The sequence below is a fragment of the Sminthopsis crassicaudata genome, chromosome 3 (genome assembly GCF_048593235.1).
Source record: "Sminthopsis crassicaudata isolate SCR6 chromosome 3, ASM4859323v1, whole genome shotgun sequence".
Classification (NCBI taxonomy): Eukaryota; Metazoa; Chordata; class Mammalia; order Dasyuromorphia; family Dasyuridae; genus Sminthopsis; species Sminthopsis crassicaudata.
In genome coordinates, this window is record NC_133619.1 from 401,009,237 (window position 1) to 401,031,597 (window position 22,361).

The 22,361-nt window shown below is 36.6% G+C and overlaps 2 protein-coding genes across 9 annotated transcripts in view; both read left to right on the forward strand.

Annotated features, from left to right (window-relative positions):
* CRTAM (cytotoxic and regulatory T cell molecule) overlaps positions 1 to 6,910 on the forward strand; it is a 30,680-nt gene extending 23,770 nt beyond the window's left edge. For 3 of the 4 annotated variants that reach the window (XM_074302695.1, XM_074302697.1, XM_074302696.1), the window contains 3 exons: positions 2,102 to 2,248; positions 3,895 to 3,981; positions 5,677 to 6,910. In XM_074302695.1, the coding sequence (XP_074158796.1) occupies positions 2,102 to 2,248; positions 3,895 to 3,981; positions 5,677 to 5,810 (368 nt within the window). In that variant the 3' untranslated portion in view covers positions 5,811 to 6,910. The remainder of the gene's footprint in view (positions 1 to 2,101; positions 2,249 to 3,894; positions 3,982 to 5,676) is intronic. The other variant, XM_074302698.1, reaches the window with a different exon arrangement.
* A 9,113-nt stretch (positions 6,911 to 16,023) lies between these two features.
* The window catches only part of JHY (junctional cadherin complex regulator), a 112,930-nt gene continuing 106,592 nt past the window's right edge, over positions 16,024 to 22,361 (forward strand). The window contains exons 1-3 of one of the 5 annotated variants that reach the window (XM_074302703.1): positions 16,024 to 16,207; positions 18,446 to 18,566; positions 19,096 to 19,523. In XM_074302703.1, the coding sequence (XP_074158804.1) occupies positions 19,171 to 19,523 (353 nt within the window). In that variant the 5' untranslated portion in view covers positions 16,024 to 16,207; positions 18,446 to 18,566; positions 19,096 to 19,170. Of the gene's footprint in view, positions 16,229 to 18,445; positions 18,567 to 19,095; positions 19,524 to 22,361 lie in introns of those variants that run through there. The other 4 variants (XM_074302699.1, XM_074302701.1, XM_074302700.1 and 1 more) reach the window with 4 other exon arrangements.

The window sequence follows — 22,361 nt, forward strand, 5'->3', positions numbered from 1 at the left end:
TAATATTCCATTACATTCATGTCACAATTTGTTCAGTCATTCTCAGTTGTCTAAGAAGCACTCTGAGCCACCTTTTTATATTCTATGTCTTTTTTTGTTCTTTTTTCCCTTTTTAATTTCACCCTTCAGTGTGAATAAATTTGTTTTTCCTGTGGCTAAATGGCATAGTGCATGGAGTGCCAGGCCTGGAGTCAGGAGGACTCATCTTCACAAGTTCATATTTGGCTTCAGATACTTACTAGCTATGAAACCCTGGACCACTAATTTAACCCTATTTGCCTCAGTTTCCTCATCTGTAAAATGAGCTGGAGAAGGAAATGGCAAACCACTCCAAGAAACCCCCAAAATGCTTTCACAGAGTCAGACATAACTGAGGCAAATCAACGACAACAACAAATTTCTTCCCCAGTATTACCCTTCTTAACACATTTTTTTACCTGTTGAGTTTGCTGTATTTCTATGCTAAGTTATTTATGGTGTTCCATTCTTCTTTTTGTTTATTTGTTTCAGATAACAATGAAATTAGTTCATTGACTGCTCCCTCTTCTCTTCCTTCTGTTACTTAGAGAAGCCTAAGGGTTTCAAAAGATGAGAAGTACACTTTTGTTGTTACCTTGCCAGCTTAAATTTATTCTGAGTTTTAGAATTCCTGGCACTATTTATGCAGACTATTTTATAGATGCGACTTCATCCATTGTTATTTGCTTTTGAATATATTTTAGTATGTATCTTCTGAAAACATATTTGTCACTGCATTCCCTATGGATCTAGAATATTCTCTTCTGACAACTTCCCCTTTTCCTCTATGTCAGCATTGTCTTCAGAATATCATTTGTGAAAGCTTCCTATCCCTTCTAGGCTTCTTTTATGATTTTTCCCTGAACCCTTTTTAATCTCCCTAAATCAGTGGGGCTTATTAAATTATGTATGACTTTTCTCTCCTTTATCATAAATTCTAAAATTGAATGGTCTTTTCCTTCTAAAGTTTTCATCAGTTCTATCCTAGTAAAGAGTTATTCCTTACTATTGACAATCAGATCTAGAAGTTCCTTTATTAATTTGTTTTTGAGAATAACATTGATGAGAATAAAGCAAGTGAAAAAAGTATTAGCTGTTCTCTTTTGAGGAGAGAGAGAGACAGAGAAGGAAAAGGAAGAGAGAGAGAAAAAAAAAGAGGGAGAGGGAAGAAGGGAGGAGAAAGAAGGAGAGAAACAGAAACAGAGAGACAAGAGATTCAGATTTGACTCCACCTTTCTCCTCTTTTACCCACTCCTACTTTATCACAGGTAGATTTGGGAGCTATTCACATGATTATTGTCACATATTTGGTATTTAGCATTCATCACCTTATATTGTTATTTATCTGTTTATGTGTATGTAATTATGAGGCCCTAAAGAGCACAGACAAGTCTCATGCTTCATCGCATTTATGCCACCTACTTCAGTGACCTATGTATATTAAATACATGTTTGATTTAGATAATGACTATGATACTGAAAAAATGACTTCATCTTTTTATTGCGTTTGTGTGTAGAAAACAATATCATGCCTTCCCTTGAGGTTCTTCCTTGCATCTTTTTCCCTTGTGGGTAAAAGAGGAGAAAGGTGGAGTCAATCAGTTAAATGACATATTAAAATAGACACTCCACAGTGGTTCAAGGATTTATAACAACAACAAAAAAGCTAGCATTGATAAAAAGTGTCTCCAAGGTCCTAGGAGATTAGTTTTAAGGTGTTAAAGTTTGAGGCATAAGACATAGCCTTTGGTCTTTACATCCTCACATTGCAGACATATTAATAAATAAAGAATGCAAGGTCGTGTGTGTCAAATAGTAAATAATAATAATAATAATACTATTACAATTTACAATTGCCCTAAGACTTTTGAGACATCTTGTGTATAGTGTTTTACATGCATTATCTCATTTGAGCCTCACAACAACCTTGTTAGATAGTAACTACAGATATTATAATTGTCATTTTATAGATGAGAAAACTGAGGACACTAAGTGATTTGCCCATGGTCTGACAGATAGTTAAGTGTCAGATATAAGAGTTATATGATGTTAAGCATCCAAACAGCTCTACTTTTTCTTATAGAAGGAAATCCAACCTCTGTAGAAATCACAAAGAAGAAACATGGAATTCTGTTGCTCATTCTTGTATCTTTCCTCATTTTGGTCCTCTTCATTATAGTACAACTCTTTATAATGAAGCTACGGAAAGCACATGTGATATGGAAGAGAGGTAAGTTTCTAAACAATATAGTCACATTTACATTAGGTCCTTTATTGCAAAACAACTGAAAAGAAAGGTAAATATTTCATTTTGTTAGTTATCTGTCTATTCAATATTCCAAAAGTCTTGAAGTTATAAACCATTGAAGCTTAAAAATGCAGTGAGATTTTGAGGCCTACAAGGATCATACAATTCCTGTGACTGGTTTTTCTCACTGAATTCTCTAAATTGTTCAGCTATTTTACAATATGAAGGTAGTCTCTGCATTTTTACTGGTTTGGGTTACAGGCTATAATGCCAAAGGAAGTCAAAGTAGTTCAGGGGATTTATAATAAGATAAAAAGTTTCCTAACCAGATCCAAAGATGGACTTTGGTGACTGTATAAAATGGACTGGCTATAATAATAAGTTCACATTTATGTTGCACACTCTCCTCACAATATCCCTGTGAGATACATAGACTAAGTATTATTGTATTTTACAGTTGAAGAAAATGGCAATCAAAGAAATTAAGTAATGTGCTCATAGTCACTTAACTAATAAATAGCTAGTGGGTAGTTATCCTTCTACTACTGCTAAATGATCAAATTTCACATCAAAATCCTATCTGTCCTTTCTATTATCTTTCTCAAGGTAACTGGAAAGGATTTTAAGCCTGAACATCCAACCATGTTTTTCAAATAAATAATTTATTTATCAAAGCTATACGGATTTTTTTAAATTATGAAGAACTGAGGCTCTTCTATGTTGTAGATTATTTGGTAGGCTAAAAAATGGACTTAGGAGAGAGGTAGCACAGTAGATTAGAGTACTGGGCTTGTAATAAATATGAAGGTAGTCTTGACATTTCTAATAGTTTAGAGAAGGAAATGGCAAGCCATTTCAGCATCTTTGCCCAGAAAAACCTAAATGGGGTCACGAAAAAAATAAGATACAATTGAAAAATGAGCAAAAACTGAACTTGGGGATAAAGATGATTTCTAACCAGTGTTGATGGCACATAGCAAAATTTAGTATGCTTGGAGGCACCATGATTAGAGGTTTTCATTCTTAGGAGTTGCTTTTTTGTGTAGTTTACAATAATAAAGGTGATGTTATTGGAGGACCTGATTCTCCCTTCCTTATTTTACTGACACTAATACAATCCTGTTCCCACTTCTCTGCCTGGATTAATACTTGAAGATCTAGCTCTTTGAGAATTTCAATGATTCTAGCATGATATTTTAAAACAATGCCATAGAATACTCTAGTCAGTCATCTATTATCTCCATTGTATTTGTACAAATGAAGAAAATATTATCTTAAGTACCCTCGGCCTCTCTTTTAACCCCAAAATAAGCATGTTTGACTAAGTAGCCTCTGGACTACATCTCTACATCTCTGATCCCATGATTCTGTGGACCTTAATTTCCTCCTCAGTAAAATGAGAAAAAATAATTCACTATCTATTATTGAAAGAAGCATTTGGTAACCTTGTTAAACCTTAAAACAGTATTATTTATACTAATATGTTGGTTGAATATACTCAATCCATATAGTTACATGATGAAATAAGGAAAGTTCTGTATAAATATATACTAGTGGGAAATGTTAAATCACACATCTATGTAATTCTTATGAAATACTAATTTGTTTTTATATACATATATATACAGAAAATGACATTTCAGAAATGACACTGGAGAGTTATAAATCTAGGTCAAATAATGATGACACAGCATTCCAGGAGAAGAATGGCCAAAGTAAGTTAATTATATTATTATATATTTATTAATTATATGGTTTCTTAATTTTCAATATCTCCTTACTATTTATTGCTATCTCTATTCTATTTTACTACAATTTAGGGCTATTCTATATTCTATTCCTTTTGAAGAAAATATGGCCTTATAGAGCCAGAATCATAAATTCCATACTAAATAAGTCTTTGTGATATTCATTGTATGAGGCCCAATTTAGATACATAGTGATAAAATTCACAAAAATGAGGTTCTAAGAATTTATCACACGAGTCTGTGAATTTAGAAGGAAATTTCTCTGATCTCTGAATTCATAAGAGTAATGATTTCAATTCCCATCTCTCACTACCTGTGTGACAACACTTAGCCTTTCTAAGTCTTGGTTTCTTCACTTATAAATTGAGGAATGTGGATTAAATTACCTTTAAGGCACTTTCTAGCTCTAAATCTTATTGTAATCTATCCTACTGTAACCTATTATAGCCTCTCCTATGGATCATATTGTAACTCAGGCATCTCTGAGCTGCAGAGAAGTGCATGATGGAAAATGCAGTTCTACAGGCAATCCTATGCTCTTAACATTCCTTAATAAAATGATAACAGATTCTAATAAATAATCACATGGAAAATTCCATGAACACTTTTTTCTTAGAAGTGAATTTTGCATATAACCCAGCTATTACTATTATTCTCTTTCTCAGAAAGATTTGGTAGGCAAAAACATTAGACCTTTGGTATAAAGACAGGAAGCATGACAAGTAAAAGAATGCTGAAGAGGAAATTTAGAACAACTGGATTCATTTTCTGACTCTGTCATTAGCTCACTTTCCGGGGCCTCAATATCTTCATCTATAGATGATCTTATACTTTCCTACTCTGATATTCTATGATTCTCTAATCTCACTAATTTAAACCTAATTTATTTCAATGATGTAAATTAGTTTGTAGCTATCAATGCCCAAAAGAAATGCAATAAGGTCTGGCTCTCTTCTCTATTGAATATGAATGAGGTTCTCATGGGAATTTTGGCTTGTAGGTGATAGATGCCTATTTTTGTCTGGCCTAATGCAGTGAAAAACAATATCAAAGAATGAGTGTACTTGAAGGCATGAATGAGTTGAATGGATGAAAACCTGAGAGGCAGGAGAAAATGCCCACAATCTATTTTAGAGTTTTGTGTCATGCTTATTAATATTACATATTATGCATGCAAAACAACAAAAACTGGGGTTCTCAACCTAGGATCTGGGTACTTGTTTTTTTAAATATTGTAGTAATTGTATTTCACTATAATTAGTTTCCTTTGTAGTTTTATGCATTTTAAAACATTATTCTGAGAAGAGATCCATTGGCTTCATCTGACAAAGGCTTCTATGATACACAAAAGGGTTAAAACTCTTTGAATTAAAATAATCAGGTGAATCATGATGTACTTAGCTGACTAATTTCCAACAGTAAATTTTAGTTTTAATTTTTAAATCCCTTAACATATTAATTTACAAACATTAATCATTTATAATGGATCATCATACATATATATGTATGTATAAATGAACATGGAGGTATTTATTGATCCAAATATCAGATCAACTTCTGATGATATTGTCTTTAAATCTTATAGTTATTTGGGGAATGTGAACTTTGGGGATTTTTTAAAAACTGAAACAAATTTTTCACTGGGTATTATGTCTCTTTCAGTTTTCGGTCACAAGTGTGGTATGAAATATATTATAACATCATATATGGAAAGAAAATCTAAGAACCCAAAAGAAAATGTACAGGATCCTACACTGAAGCAAGAACCAAATCATCTACCAGAAACTATTGTATAATGTTAAAATAACACAACAGGGTAACTGAGGATATCATAATTGACTTTAAAAAGAAAATGAGCAATAACTTATCCAAAGAACCAAAGAGCTCATTTTGACCTCCGTGGAACAGACTGTACAGGACATTGATACTGTTGTACTCAAACAATGCAGTGTAAGCAGTATCCCATTAAGATCAGAGTCAGAGCAGCAAACTATGGATATAAATGGGTTTTTGTTTACCTACGTCTATGCCAAACACTACTTCAGAGTAAGAAGATTCTACTGAGGCTTGTGGATCAAGGTCAAAGTGACCAGCTGACTTATGGTACACAGCAAAATTTTTCAGATTACAAGTTTGGACAACTTTAATTTATTTTTATTGGGGAATTATTTTTTTTCAATTCTTTAACATTTTTATTTAAAGTTTTGAATTTCAAATTCTATCCTTCCCTCCTACTTCCCCTCCCTGAAGTGATAAACAATCAGATATAGGTTATAATGTGCACTTACATAAAACATTTCTGTTAATCTTCTTGTATAAAAAAAATTGAATGAAAGAAAAAAATGAAAGCAAGCAAGTGAAAAATAGCATGCTTTAATCTGCATTCAAATAATACCACTTTTTTCTCTGGAGGACAACTTTATAAATGCACACCTTGGGGCAGCTAGGTGATGCACTGGGATAGAGCACTAGCCCTGGATTCAGAAGAACCTGATTTCAAATCCAGTGTCAGAAACTTGACACTTATAAGCTGTATGACCTTGATTACCTTGCCAAAAAAGTATAAAATTTTTTCCATATGGAGAATGGATTTATAAACTACCTGATCTGAATCAGATGGAAAAATTAAAAAGGGGAAATCCCAAAATGATCTTGGGATAAAATATGGGGTGAAAGAGACTAAAAAAATATCATGTTTAAAAATTCTCTGAAAAATAATCAAATTTCATGTGGAAGGTATGCAGAGACTCCTAGACAACATTTGATGCCACCCTCTTCTCTCCTGGATTTGAAAAAGCAAAGGTGGGTCATTGCTAAATAACATGTACTAGTGTGTATAATTTTTAACCATAGATGCCTTGAACACATTTACAAAATTAAACGTGTAATCGTTTTCCTCATTGTTGTATGCATGTAACACATGTAACTTTCCCCACCTTTATTGTACTGACAGACTGGGTCCTCAAAGCAATAATACTCCTTTTAGCATCTGTGGGAAGCCCTAAAGGGTTGGGAAAGGGAAATTATGTTTCTAATTCTATAGATCATGAGTCTCCACCCATTGTGCTTTTTTTTTCTTGATTATCAGTTAATCTTAATAAGCCAGTCTTAATTAGCATTTAGAAAGGGGTTTAGTGTAGTAAGAACAGATGGTATAACCAATCCCTCTAAAGGTCTGTATACACTATCTAATAAGTAAACACAAAATTCATGATTAAGTGAACTTAGAGAGTACCTGTGGTAAAAGGGGCTAACATATCTCTTGGAAGTCCTTTTGCTGAAGTCCTCAAGCCATTCCCCTTAGAATATTGCTTTTGCTCTGAATCTGAATCTGAATCTGAAGGTTGTACTTTCTCAGTATTTCCAGTTTGTCCTCAGTTCCCAATGAAAATATTGCATTATCTCTTCCAGAACACTGCTCAGATCACGATGCTGATCTTGGACTAGGACCAATCCTCTGGTCCTCCCAAGTCTTTATAGAGCTTAATAGGGAGAAAGGAAACAGAGGCTAAAGCTCCCACTTACAGTTCCTTTTCAGGGATTGGTTGGAATTACTTTCTCTGATCTTTTTACTCATTCTAATGCCCACTTCCAACAAACTTGATGATTTTATAGAAGCCCTAGAGAACAAAACCAAGCCACTCAGTCTGACCAGATTTCCTAGTGAGGTATTCATGGTTGGTTCACAACTAACAAATTATCAAGATGTATTCTTGCTTAATAAATGTGTCAACTAGTCAAAATGAGGTGATTTTGATCTTGCCTTTACATTTATAAATTCTATTATCATTTTGTGTTTAATAAAGACAAGAATATGGGACTTTTTCTTAATAATTTTGTTTCAAATTGTGCTACCTACTCTGTGCTTTTCTCTCTCCTTTTTATTAGGACTTATTTAAGAGCAAACAAATTCTGCCATTTATGCGATGCCATATTTCCAATGTGACAGCTTTCTGATTGTATAGAGCTGAATAAACTGAATATAAAATAAAACCTTTTTTTTCATTTGAGGAACCTGATGACCTAATACTTTTTAGGAGCTAATTTTGACTAGTGGCTGAATTTCCATGAGATTTTAAAATATGCCAGTAGCAAGATCAAGCTTGCTTTTTGTTGTAGCTTACATTTTTATATGAGAAAGAAAGATTTCTCAAGACATTTGGTGTTCCAAAAGTAGTACACAGTAAATAACCATTTTTCTCTCAGAGATCACTGCTTTTTAATGTTCAGGGAATATCCTGCCTAAGGATAGTAGTGAGTTTTCTCTCACCAAGCTGAAAAGTGCAGAGCAATGTTTTATATTGCTCTGAATCCTCCCATTTCAGGGACTCAAAACTATCTGGCAACATTAATTTCGTGGTATTATTTTAGTCTTCTTTTATACATTTCCCAGTATATCTATCTTCCTCTATTCAGGGATTCAACCTTGGAACAGTGATTTTTTTAAGATGAGGAAAAATAAGTAGTGTAGCAGAACCAAGCAACATAATTGACAGAATATGCAATAATCTATACCACACTACTGCTCCTCAGCAAATGGAAGGCTTTCTTCTAGGCCTAGGTGGTCATTAAACTAATACAAAGTTCAGCATTGGTTCTTTTTATGTATGTTACTTTAGGATTTGTCTTCCCCCTAGTTTTGCTTAATTTATTCTGTATCTTTATACAAGTCTTCCCATCTTTTCTGAGATCTTCACATTTACTGTTTCTAACAACACAAAAATTTTTCATGACATCCATATACAACAATTTGTTTATCTATTCTCATATAGATGAGGAGACAAATTTCTAGTTCTTCCCTAACACAAAAACATTGCCATAAATGTTGGTATATATGATACTTTTCTATATATTTTGGACCTTCTTGAGATATATGTATAGAAGTGGGATCTCTGAGACAGAAATTTTAGTCACTTAAAAAAAACATAATAAATTCAATAGACTAATTATTGAATGGTTAGATCAATTTACAGCTTCAGAAATATTATTTTAACATGCCTGTCTTCAGTCAACCCTTCCATGTCGACTATTCTCATCTTTTTTTTTCTTTTGCCAACTTGCTAATTATTAAGCAAAAATTCCAAAATGTTTTGATTTGTATTATGGGTGATTTGAAACAATATTTCATAAGGTTGTTACTTGTGTTCAATTTCTCTTTGGAGAACTGCTTATTCATATGCATTGATCACTTATCTACTGCAGAAAATACAATGATCTCTCTTTTTTGCATAATATATTATGCAGTACTATGGACAGCATACTAACATGTTAGCATGGCTAACATGCTTTTTCTGTAGAGCAAACCAAAAGCCCTAGAAGAAAATCTGGCAGCCAGCTTCACTTTAATAAGGAAATCAGAGACTAATACTGAAAAGTGAAATTTTAAGGAGCCATTTCTCTATTTCCCTTAATCAATATCTAAATCATTTCATATAAAATATCTGTTTGATCTTTGGTTTTCTAGGAAGATTTCATGTCCTTTCTCAATAATCTATTCTATTACCAACTTTCAATGATAAAATTCTCCATTATATAAAATTCTCCATTACATCTAGCTAAAATCCCTGACAATGAATTTAAATTTTATCTTGCTCAAATAATATGGAATTTGTGAACAACTAATGAATAATATTCAACTAATAATCCTTCATTGATGTAAATATGATAAACAAATGACCCCTCAACTTTCTCTGAAACAAATCAAAGCCATGTTTTTTACCTAATTCTTGCTTTCCCCAAGTTTCAAAAATGATATATATGCTAAAGTCATAAAGCTCTAGGCTCTAACTACACAACCCACTATTACACTAGAGCATCAAGAAAGAAAATTATACTACCCAATATAGTCAGCATATATCATATTTAGTCTGAACACAACTAAGTACCAGATGAAGAAGATGGTTTGAACCACTGTTCACTAATGGGTCCATTAATTTAAGCCAACAACATAATCTCCTATTACATCTCCTGGTTGAAGTCATAGTAATTTACTATATTTATAATGGTGTTTTGATCTAGATGAAATGTAATTCTACTTTTACAATGCTGCACCTTCTAAGAGAAGGGACCCTCTCCCTTCCTGAAATGTATTCATGTGCAAATTTGTCATTTGTGGTCATTACTGTAGACCTGTTGATGTGTGTTGGTTTTTCCTCCCTCTTTCTGCTCTTTTGCAAATTTGAGGGAACAGAAAAATAAAGCAGTAAAAGCTTCTTATATCCTTAAATGCCCAAATATCTTAAAACTTACCCAAACAAACATGTAAGTCTAATTCTAGAGGTAGTATATGGGGAGATAATATATGAGCATTTGTGAAGAAAATATTACTTAACAGATATTCTCTACATCTATGAATAGTCACTTAGTAAGAGCTGAAAATGAGACATATAGTTTCATCCTGAATTAACTATTAAAATATGCCTTCCTTCTCCCAAAGTTGTTCCCTTTAGAAAAAATTGCTATATTTGATTTCTGTGAACCTAGTTTGGAGAAAGCAACTTGGTTTCATTTATTCAATCCAAATACACACTTGTTTTTAAAGACTCATTCCAGATCAGCATCAAATTATTAATTTACAAATTTCAGACATAGTCACCCAGTCACTTCTAAATAAACTTAATTATACTATCACTAGCCCATATCTCTCCACAGGGGTGTATAGAATATTCAGGGAGAACTAGAAACTCTGATGGGAGGGCTGATTGAACCCTTTTCAGGGTTGCTCATTCATTTGTCACTCTTACCTGTGGCTCCAAGAAGATGTGTAGCATCTGAAATGGCCACAACCAATAAAACCATCTAGGCATATGACCTAAACCAAGCTGAGGGTTGTAACAGATCTCAAACCTCTTGTGAGTTAGGGAAATGTCTACACCAAGCATGTGAAGATTTCCCCCAGAAAATTTGTTCCAAAGGCCATGAAGGTGGCTAAAGCAGGTACTATGCAGAATTAAGAGTTTGTTCAGATGTCAAACATATCAAGGTCATTCCCTGAATCCCAGGAGATTGGTAGTCATCTTGATTTTTGTCTGGCCACTGGATTTCCATGACTCTGGAAGACAGAGTGAGGTTGATGACTTTGTGCAATTCGGCTCACTTAAATCTAATTCATGCATGAATCATGATATCACCCTGTGATGTTTTCAAAACAAAGGACAAACAACAACAATCTCTCCACAAGAGAAGATGGTTGTCATGTACTTTATCTTAGTATTCATCTGATCTGCCAGCCTAGTTACTGTCCAAAAAATGTAGATCTTCCTTTATAAAAGATTCACATACAAGTAAAAGAAAAAAAACCTCCTGGTATATAACTTAAAAATTCCAGGGATCAGCTAAAGGTAGTGCAATGAATAGGATTCTGGGCCTAAATCGGGAAGATAAGAGTTTGGATCAGTTCTCAGACAATTACTAGTTATGTGACCCTGGAGAAGTCACTTAATCTCTGCCTCAGTTTCTTTATTGGTAAAATAGGGATAATAATGACATCTATCTCTCAGGATTAGTGTAAAAATCAAATGAGATAATTATAAAACACTGGCACATAAAAGTATTATATTAGATATAAATATTATCTAGTTTATAGCTAATTCAGATATAGGCTTTCCTCCCTTCATCCCCACATTTTGTCTGTTGTGTAATGGATTAGTGTTCTCATTAATATGAATACTTTTATCTCTTTTTTTGCTGAGGCAATTGGGCTTAAGTGACTTACCCAAAGTCACACAGCTAGGAAGTGTTATGTGTCTGAGGCCAAATTTGATCTCAGGTCTTCCTGACTTCAGGGTTGCTGCTCTATCAACTGCACCACCTAGCTGCCCCCTGCTTTTTTATCTCTCTTAATGAATACTGTAATACATATGTGCTTTCTCATGTAAACAAATATGAAGGTGACAGTACTCTCTCCTAGTAGTCTTCATACTTGTTAGACAGCTTTTCCAAGGCTCTTTTACTGGATCATTATCTATGCATTGCCCTCTAACTGTAGAGTAAGACTCAGTCTTAACCTTCTTTTCTCCTTACACTCTATTCAATGATCTCATGAGCTCCCAGGGGTTCAATTATAATCTCTTTGCAGATGTTTCCAGATCTTTATTTCCACACCTTGTTTCCCTTCTGGGTCCCAGTACCATATCACCAACTGCCCTATTAAACATGCCAAATTAGATTTCCTATAGGAATCTTAATAAAGTTAATGTATCCATGATATTACTTATCATCTTTATCTCTAAACCTTTTATTCTAATCTCCCAATTTATATTGGGAGTACAACAATTTTTCCAGGCACATTTTAGGAGTCATTTTCAACTCTTCCCTCCCAAATTTAATCAATTGCCAAATTTCATCACTTTACTTCCAGATGGCTCATATTTGTCCCTATCTTCAATGCTTAGCACCTTTCATCTAGACTAGTGCACAGGATGCCTATTTACTCTCCTTCCTACCTTTTAAAAGTTCTTCCTGTTCTCATATTCTTCACCAAACTGCCATTTTGATATTCCAAAGCAGAGTTATGACCAGGTCATTTCCCTGCTCAAGAAACTTTAGGGGCTAAGTGTATACCTGCCAAAACAGATACAAACTATAGGAACATAAACAGAAAACACTTTTTATACAAATAAACTCAAATCTAAATAACTGAAGAAATATTTATTTTTCAAGGGTAAGTAAAGCCAATATAATTTTAAATGACAATTTTACTGAACTAATCTATTTATTCAGTGTCATCCTAACTAAATTACCAAAAAAAAATTTATTGAGTTAGAAAAAATAATAAAATTCATTTGAAATAACAAAGGATCATGAACTTTAAAAAATGCCCCCCAAAAAAGATGTAAATGAAGTAGATTTAACAATATAAAACCTTAAATTATATTATAAGGCAAAGCATGTTGAAATGTAAAAAGGATAATTTTTATTTTTTTAATAAAAATTTTCTTATATAAATAAAACGTATGTAGCCAAGAATAGAAGGAATGCAGAAAATTGGGGGAAAAAACTTTCATAGAGAATCTCTCAGACACGATGTGATTGGGTTGGAATATTGCTATAGTGTAGGAAATGATGAATTGGTTGATTTATAAAAACTTGGACATATGAAGATGCTATCCACCTTCAGAGAAACAGATGATAGATAGAAATAAGCATAGTATGGTCTTACATATATATGAGTGTATATACACAAACATATATGTGTGTTGTACATGTATATGTATCTTCATACTTCATTATAGCCTTCTTTAGGGTAGAAGATAGGAGGAGGAAGGTGAAAAAATTAAAGTAAAAAATGCACAGGAGAAAATAGAAGAAAATCAACAAAGAAGAAAAAAAGTTAGGCAACTTTGAAAACAATGTATAGTATTTAATTTATAGGTTTTCTTGAAATGGAAATTTATTGTTTTATATTGAATCCTCTTATGGTTTTGTGGATATGGCTTTTTTTTTCCTTTTATCATTTTGTATGTAAGTATAAAGTAAAAAAAATGAACAAAAAAGAATCTCCAGGGGTTCTCTCTTGCCATGATGAGATTTTATTGTATAAGGAAATGGAAACATCTTAACTGGATCTGTTTTCAGAGAAATGGCTTAAAAAAAAAAAAAAGTATCTGGGATTGCCTTTATAAATGTCCCTGACATATGGATATGTAGAATCTTTGAGCTTCAGACCATTTTATCATCTGAGTGAATGCCTTGAAGGAAAGCATTAAGGGGGCAGAGCATTCCAGAGACATGAGTATGTATGTATGTATGTAACAGGGAAGGAGCTAGTAGATAAGGAGAAATTGAAGTTAAAAGTTGAGATTTAAAATAATGAGATAATTTTTCAGAAGTGAAGAGCAGATGGGATCAAGGTTTGGCCATGGTAAAGAGAAGGGCCATCTCTTCATATGAGGAAGGAATGAGGAAGGTAGCGGGGAAGGCTATCCAAAAAATGAAGCATAAGGAGGAGACATGTGGGCTGAGCTCTCAGATGATAATGGTCTCACTTTTTGTGTGTGGGAAGTAAAAGATGAGGTCATAACCTGAAAGAATGGAAAGGAAGCCATAGGAGGGCTGAAAAGAAATAAGCAATTTGGAATAGCCACTGTTGAAAATGGAATCTGGAATCAATTAGTGAGCAAGAGGATGTTTGCCTTTCGGCAGTGAGGGCCCAGTTGACATTAGATCACACAACTGTTAGTAGGTCCAGTCAACTCTCTTTTGTGCTTTCCTCATGCTCCATTCAGTAGAACCTGAAAAAGAGCAGAGTAACCCAGGATTGGTTTTTGGAAAGGTATGATAAGCAATTGGGCAGAAGAGTAAGCGATTCTGGGCTAGAGTATAGAGTAGATCACTTTCTCGGAGGAGGAGGTAGAGAGTGCAGGGATGTTGGCTTGGAAAAGAGTTGAGGGGTAGAGGGAATTGAAGAGCACTGAGAATTTCTGGGGCAGCTGTGGCTATCAGCAACATCTGCTCTGTCTCCTTTGGAAGCAAAAAGACACAACATGGAATGGCAGCCCCAAGGATTGTGCTCCTTCAGAGTGGAGTGGACTTTACAAAGATATGGATGCTTGACCTAGCAAGAAGTTATATCTCAAAAGTAACTTCATGAGAATTCTACATAGGGAGAAGTCAAGAGGTTGGTCACTTACTTCGCTATCATTTGTTGCAAATTTAAGCCCACTCTTCCCAAGGACCTTGTGTGTGCACATGGGGAAGAGGAGGAATAGGCTCCAAAGTTTGAATAGGGGAAAGGATCATTTTTTGTAATCAATCTTGATTCTACTTGCTTAAGAAATAGCCTTCAAAAGAGCTAATTAAAGCTGACTGATAATCAATGGGAAGCACCACAGTGGAGGATTATATTAAACAATTCATAAAACTCCAACCCTTCTGGGTTACTTTTCTCTTCATGATGCAGGGACTGTCCTTTAAATCCCATTTAAATCCCAACTAAAATGCTAAAATGAAAAAATCTTTCCCTCTTCATTCCAGTGTTTTTCCTTTTTTAATTTTTTCCTGATTAATGCTGGGAAATAGCACAATCTCTGTCTCTCTCTCTTTCTCTGTCTCTCTCTGTATATGTGTGCTTGTAAAAAAGACTGTAAGCTCTTGAAGGCAAGGGTGTCTTTTTGACTTTTTTTGTCCCCAGCTCTTAGCAAAGTGCCAGGCTTAGCACCGAACCCGGTGCATAGTGTGCACTTAAGACGTATCCATTGATTGATTGCCCGCATTTGCATTTCCAGCTAGTGGGGCGCAGTGTTTGGCACACTAAGTAAACCTTGGTAATGACTTGTCTTTCTGGGGCGCAGCTGGTCACTGGGACAAGAACTGAGGAAGTGCGGGGATGGCCCCTCAGCTCTGCGGGAGTAGCTGCTTTTACAAACAAGGTGGCGGGGCGCGGTCCAGGCCACGGCGCACGTCACGCAGGCACCGGAGACGGGTTCTCCCGCCTCCAGCTCCGGAGCGCTCCGTCGCTCCCTAGCTGGATTCTTTCCGTCCTTCCCTTTCCTGCAGCTCCGACTCTCCCAAGCCCCACGCGCTGAGGTGTGCAGGAATCAGCTGCTACCTACTCGGGGCGTTTATAACTTGAGCACCAGCAGTCTTTACAAATCTGGGCTTGATTTGTTTTCTTCCTATGACGTAGTAGAAAGATGTTAATACCGCAAATCCTAAGTATATTGTGTACACATTCTCGATCATCTAACGTAGTCACTAAGTCATCCTGGGTAACAGCCCTCCCCCGCCCCCAGGCAGAGCTTAGGAGGGGGAGCACCGGGGAGGCCTCGGGGTCAGCCCGTGCCTCCATCCTGCGCTGGGGAGTGGAACCGGCCACGCACAGGGTGCTTCCCGTTCGGCCTTCTTTCGGTCCTGGGGCTCCGCCCGGCCCCCCTGCCCTCATTCCTTATTCCTCCCAGCTCCTTCCCCGCAGAGAAGCAGGGAATGGTTCCGTCCGATGCCCCAGGTGGACGGGGTGGGGGTGGGGGTGCGGTTGAAGGTGGATGGAATCTCTGTTGTACTTCGTCGTCAGGGTAGCGCCAGGGCAACCACAAAGCGAGCGGGGGTTGAGGTGGGGGTGGGGTGTCACTCTGAGAATGAGGCCGGCCGTGTCCGCGGAGCTCCTGCCGCCGTGACAGGGCGGGGCGGCGGTGGCGGCGGAGGAGGAGCAGGATGTGGGGGTGCTTCGGTAGTAGCCGCGGAGGAGCACGGGCAGGTGACTGACCGACCGTTAGCGGTGCGCTACCCTTAGCAGGCCGGGGGGGAGCCTCCGAGCTGGGGGGGAGTGTGGGCAGTGGGCGGAGGAGCAGAGAGGGCCGGGAGTCGGCCTGGGGCCTAAGCAGAAGCGTGCAGAGGTCCCAGAGGGGGAGGGCGGTGCAAAAACCTGTGCAACTAGAGCAGGAGACTTGGAGGGGCTTGTGGGGGTGGGGTCGCTGCCAGCACCTCGGGACCCCCTCGTACCCTCCCCCAGGCTGTGTGCAGGAGCCGGGAGCCCAGAGCCAGTCTGGAGCGCCCCTGGGGCGGGAGGCCTTTCTAGTACAACGCTTGAGTTTTCGCCTCAGTTAACATTTATTAGGCACCGACTGTGTGCGAGGGAAGCCCTGAGCCAAGTTCCGGGGTTACGAGAAAGGGCGGTAGGCAACCCCTGCCCTAAGAGAGCCCTTAGGCTAACGTTAGGTCTAGCAGTCAGATTGTAGGCCAGACACAGTGGGAATGCCAGAGGAAGCAAGAGCAGCTGCCCTGAGACACTGAGAGTCCAGCGGAGGAGACAACGTGCAAATAAATGTATACAGAGCAAGAGATCATAGAGGACAAATAGGAAATAATGAACAGGGGAAGGCACTGGAACGGGGGAGCTGGGACTCTACAGGGGATTAAAATCCCAACTGATCCGAGAAGTCAGTGGGCAGAGTGGAGGAGGGAGAGTGCTCCCGGCAGGGGGAGAGTCCATGCCCAGAGGCGAGGCGGAAGGTCTTTTCTGTGGGAGAGACTGGAAGCCTGTCAGGAAAACCTACACAAACAATATAGTGGCTTTCAAGATGCTTTACAAATGTCCCTGCTGTCCTCCCAACTGCTCTGGGGCGGACGCTTGTTTTAACCCTGTTTGGAGAAACTCAGGGAGAAAGTCACAGTTCATAACTACTCACTGAGGCAGGTTTTGAATGGACACCTTGTTGACTGCAGATCTAGAAGTAGGGAAGTCATCTTGCAGGAAAAGCTTTTCTAATTATAGAAGGCGGGATTTATCTGGAACTTGAAGAAAGTAATTTTGCCACTTGGATTCACCGTGATGCATTCATAAAACACCCAAGCGGAAGGGGCTTTGCAGGTCTAACTTTTTTTAATAGAGAAGGAAACAGATCCCAAGAGATGAAAAGTTTTGCTCGAGATTACTTTAAGTGGACCGGAATACTTATTTTTCTCCCATCTCCTCCACATGGAAAAGAATTGTAGCGTTCAAATTCTCAAAGATAGAAAGAATGTCTCTTGAGCATCTATGAACCTACAGTATAAAGTCTTTCCAGATAGCACTAGAAACCTGTTGTCCTCTGGCTACTGCAGTTTCCCCACAGAGTGAATTCGCCAGTTGTATCTTAAAGCATTCTGTTTACTCAAGATTTCTGTGTTCTCTTTAGATTAATGTTTTTTGTAAATGCAGCCCCCTGCCGAAGATTTTTTTTTAATTCATGACTTGGCCCTACTAAAGCATATTCATCTGTAAACATTAAAGTAATTTATTCTGTTATTGAAGTTTTACTTTAATTACATGCTTATTTATATATCAGTACCTCATAATAAGATAAATCAAAAGGACTAAATTCTTAATAACATTGAGAAAAGGAAATAATTTTAGTTGTCATTATTCAGATCTCCAAATGTACCTGTTTGAATCATTAAATTTACCACAAAAGATTAGCTAGAGTATATTTTCCATTTTCAGATGAAACCATCATTTGATATGTTTATTTTTTCAAAAACAGCAACAGAATAGCCACCTTATTTGTAGTGAAATATAGATTCCAATTATATAACCTATCTTCATGAGATTTTGATCCCCCAAACTATACGCAGTAAATGATAGATGCTGATAAGAACCACTATTACTAGCGTAAGATGAATATTACCTTAGACCTATTATGTTTTGTCATAGTCCTTTTCCTCCCAGGAATTCATGGTGTTCCTTGGAAACATTAACCACAGTCAACATTAACTCTCACAGCTATCTATGAGATAAGTAAAGCTACAGCCATTTGATTAGTCATGATTAGTTAGAAAGAATAACAAAAGCCTTTCTGCAATAGAATAGACGGCTGTAGTCACCAGACCTTAGAAAATTCGTAAAAATGTCAGCAGGGCAAAGAAAAGAAACCCCAAAAGAGTAGATTTTTTGGGGGGAAAAAAAGAAGAAAGTGAGCTTAGGTCAAAAAAAATGCATCTTTCTTTATTCCTACAGGGACTCCAACCTCTCTTTATGTCATACTTCTAGGATAGGAAGAGATCTCGTATTAAACTTGTATTACAACTTGGCCATAAAAAGGATAAGTAATTTGCTCCAAATCACTCAGCCAGTCAAGGTAAGGCCAGGAATAGAACAGGCTTCCTATTCAGAGTTCCAGCTCTGAGAGTATACTGTCTCTTCTCTCTCTGAAGCATTGACCTTGTACCTGTTCTGCTTTAACAAATGGTGACCTAGTACTCCAAACATGAATATAAATGAACATGACTCATTTGAATTGTCCAGGTTGTTTGAAATTAATTCATCAAAGTGCTGTCTATAATTAACCATTTGGCTTTGTGTCCTGGCTTATTTATAACAAACCCTTTGGAAGCTGGAAATGGGAATCTGCCTCCAAACAGCAATTTGGTTCCTTCCATAAATTGTACTTAGTTATTAAGGTTGCTTATTAGCTTCACATAAGGATCTGTTTCTGTGGAGAGAAAAAACACAAAGATAGACCTTCCCCTGATGGGAAAAAAAGGAAAATGGGAAAGCCTTTAAGTAATTTAGTACAGTTGTTTTAGTAATTCATTTTAATTTTTGCTCAGTATAGCTGTTTATAATTTTCAGTAGACGTAGAAAGTAAAAAGCATTTTTTTTTTCAGGTAGTGCTATTATGAACTTAAAATCTGTATATACAGCCAAGTCTCCAGATCAGCAGCTCTTTGAACATTTGCAACATGAATAACATTAAACCAGTTCCAAAATTCTCCATTCATCCCCCTGTCCTTCATACCAACTTAAAAGTCAGAACCAGTGAACCATCTTTAAACAAAGATTTACATCAGATTTTCCAAGACTCTCTTGAATCTGATCCAGAAATCTCCATCCAAGAAATAAAATTCCAGTCTACTCCTAAAAAACAGAACCAAGCCTTAATGAAGGAAGTTTTTGAAGAAATGGAGCCTGACAGCTTGGAAGAAGGAAGTCCACAATTTCAAAATCTGAGCATGTCAGAAGAAACCAATAATGAAATAGTTAAGCTGTCCCCCAGAAAGCATCCCCATCCTCAGGTCCCTGGTGAGAACAAAAGGTAGGTTTAAAAGTTGATAGTTCTGAACTATCTGAAATAGTTCTATTTCAAATTACTGCTTTAGTTTCAAAAGGGTTTAAGAGAAGCAAGGGCTGACTTTAAAATGAGACATCCTTGAGTAGCCAACAGGAAAACTTGAAGCTATATTTCTTTTCCACTTTCAGTGAGCCTTCATAAGAAAAAAGTATAAGGGGATATTGTTTACTTCCTTGTGCCAAATCAGTTGCTGACATCTCAATTCACTTTTTGGGTGTATTAGTTTTAAGATTTCTATCAAAATTTATTAGTTTCTGCTTTTTAGCTAATATTGTGCTTCGGAGCTGTGAAGAAGTATAATGTGATTGTTACTTTCAAGAAATTTATGGTCCAGAGATTAGACTATTAGATATGAAAGTTAATAGGTAGAATATAGTACAGGAGAAATTCAGAAAAGGGAGGAAAAAACCAGATAGGATCAGAGAAATAAGGAAAGCTTTTAGAGATGAAAATTCAGGAAATGAAAGAGAGTGTTACTTTCTGAGGATACAAATACAAAATGATGCAATGTCTTCTCCCAAAGAGCTTTTCTTCTGCCAGTGAGAAGACAGAACATCAGAGACAAGGCAATTTAAAGAGGAAAAGAGCACTTATTAAGAGCATTAGGGAAGACTTAAGTGGTGAGGAAAGGGGAGAGATGGTGGTGGTATTTGATATTTCTTTTTTTTAAAATCCTGTTAAAGATTTTAACAGGAGATCACTATTTCAGGTATCACAGAAACCTTTTCCTATTCTGGGAACTGTCCAGGACTTAGCTAGTTGGCCTGGCTTTGCTCTACTCTGTAGATGCATCTTAAGAGCTTGATTATAAAGACAGACAAAGGATATATCTACTTTGGGAATGGAGGACATTAATAAAAACATGGAGATAGAATTCAGCATAACATGTGTGCAACAGAAGAAAAAGTTTGCTAACATGTTAGGAGGTTTAATGGGTGTGAAATAAGATTGTATAGAAATAATGGACCCAAAATCATATAATCCTAGATCCAGAGATGAAAGGAACCTCAGAAGCCCATTTAGTCCAACTGCTTAATTTTAGAGATGAAAAAACTAAGGCCGAGAGATAGTTAAGTGACTTGTTCAGGCTTACACAGGGAGTACCAGAGGTAGGATTTGAACCTAATTCCTCTTAACTTTAGAGTCAGTGCTCTTTTCATTACAGATTGCACAGCCTCCTTTCTTAGAAAGAGAGAGGACCTCAGAAGTCATCTAGTCCAGTTCCTATATATGAAGTAGAAATCAGCAGTACATCATTTCCAAGAAGTATTCAGTAAGCCTCTGGTTGAATATCTCCACTAATTTACTATTTCGTGAGGTAGCTTATTTCATTTTTGGATAGCCTGATTGTTAGAGAGTTTTTCTTTATTTTGAGCTAATATTTACTTTTTCCAGGGTTCAGTTCTGGAACCTCTTCTCTACATTATTTTCCTTGCTCATCTTATCAACTCCTGTGGTTTCAATTGTCATCTCTTTGCTGATGATCCTCAGATCTATTTTTCTAGTTCTAACCTCTCTCCTGACTTCCATAATCACATATCTAGCCATCTGCTTGTCATCTTAAACTGTGTGACCCATAGGCATTTTAAACTAAGCATTTTGAAATTGAAGTCATTATCTTGCCCAAGAAAATTTTCATCTTGCTGCCTATTATTATTGTTGAGAGTACCACCAACTTCTTCCAAGCTTGCAACCCAGCTTCCATCCCCGTCACCCCACCATCCTATAGCCAAGGAATTCTAAAACATCTTTTCCATAAGCCCCCTCCTCTATCCTTGCTGCTGTCTTGGTGCAGGCCCTCATTACCTCACACCTAGGGTCTTCCAGCCACAAGGCCCTCCTGCTCCCACTTGGTAGAGAGGACTCTCACATCCCTGGAATAGTTTCCCTCCTCATTTTCACCTTTTGACTTACTTTAAGACCCAGCTAACATACCACCTTCTACAAGAAACTTTTAATGGTCCTATATTTATCTAATGCCTCCCTCTGTTGATTATCTCCAATTTGTTTTTAATAGTTTATTTGTACCTAGTTTTTTGTATGTTTTCTCCTCCACTGGACTGTGAACTTGAAAACAGGGACTGTCTTGTGCCTTTCTTTGTATCTACCCCTAGTGCTTAGCACAGTCTTGGCACTGTTTATTGACTGACTGACATTTTTGTCAGTGTCCATTACAAGTTTCAGTTTATTCAGGGCATTAGTGCTCCTGAGATTCTTGTAGGACTGTTATCATCTCTTGTTACTTGTCCATAAGTGCCCTCGCATCTATCTTTTGTATATGCTTTTGAAAGTTGAGTGCATTAGAGAGCTTTCTGTATAGTGGTTTCTGTAGATGTCCCCTCCTTTTCTTCCTGTTAAAAATTATTCAAAATTTTGCACTCAGAATTATGTTCTTGAGAACCATTTTAAAGGACATTCTTTTTAGAGTCTTAAGCTATAGGGCATACTTATCATTTCACTTAACTTTGTGACATCTGCTATCCCAAAGCTTAGATTATAACAGCAGCAAATATTTATTAAAAACTCTACTCTCACTTGCTTTCTTATAGGGGAAAAAAATAAAACTTAAATAAGATAGGGCCTTTGTTTTCAAACAATACAATCTAGTGATATGAGGATAAAATAAATATGTTCAAGACTTTTAGAAAAAGGTATTTACATTTGACCTAAAGAGGAAGATGTGAGTAGGAGGTGTTTCAAGGAAGACTTCATAGAGTAAATGGTAATTGAGTTAGGCTTTAAGGGATAGTAGAAATTCAATGAGTTATAGGGTATAACATGAATGAAGACATAACATTAGGA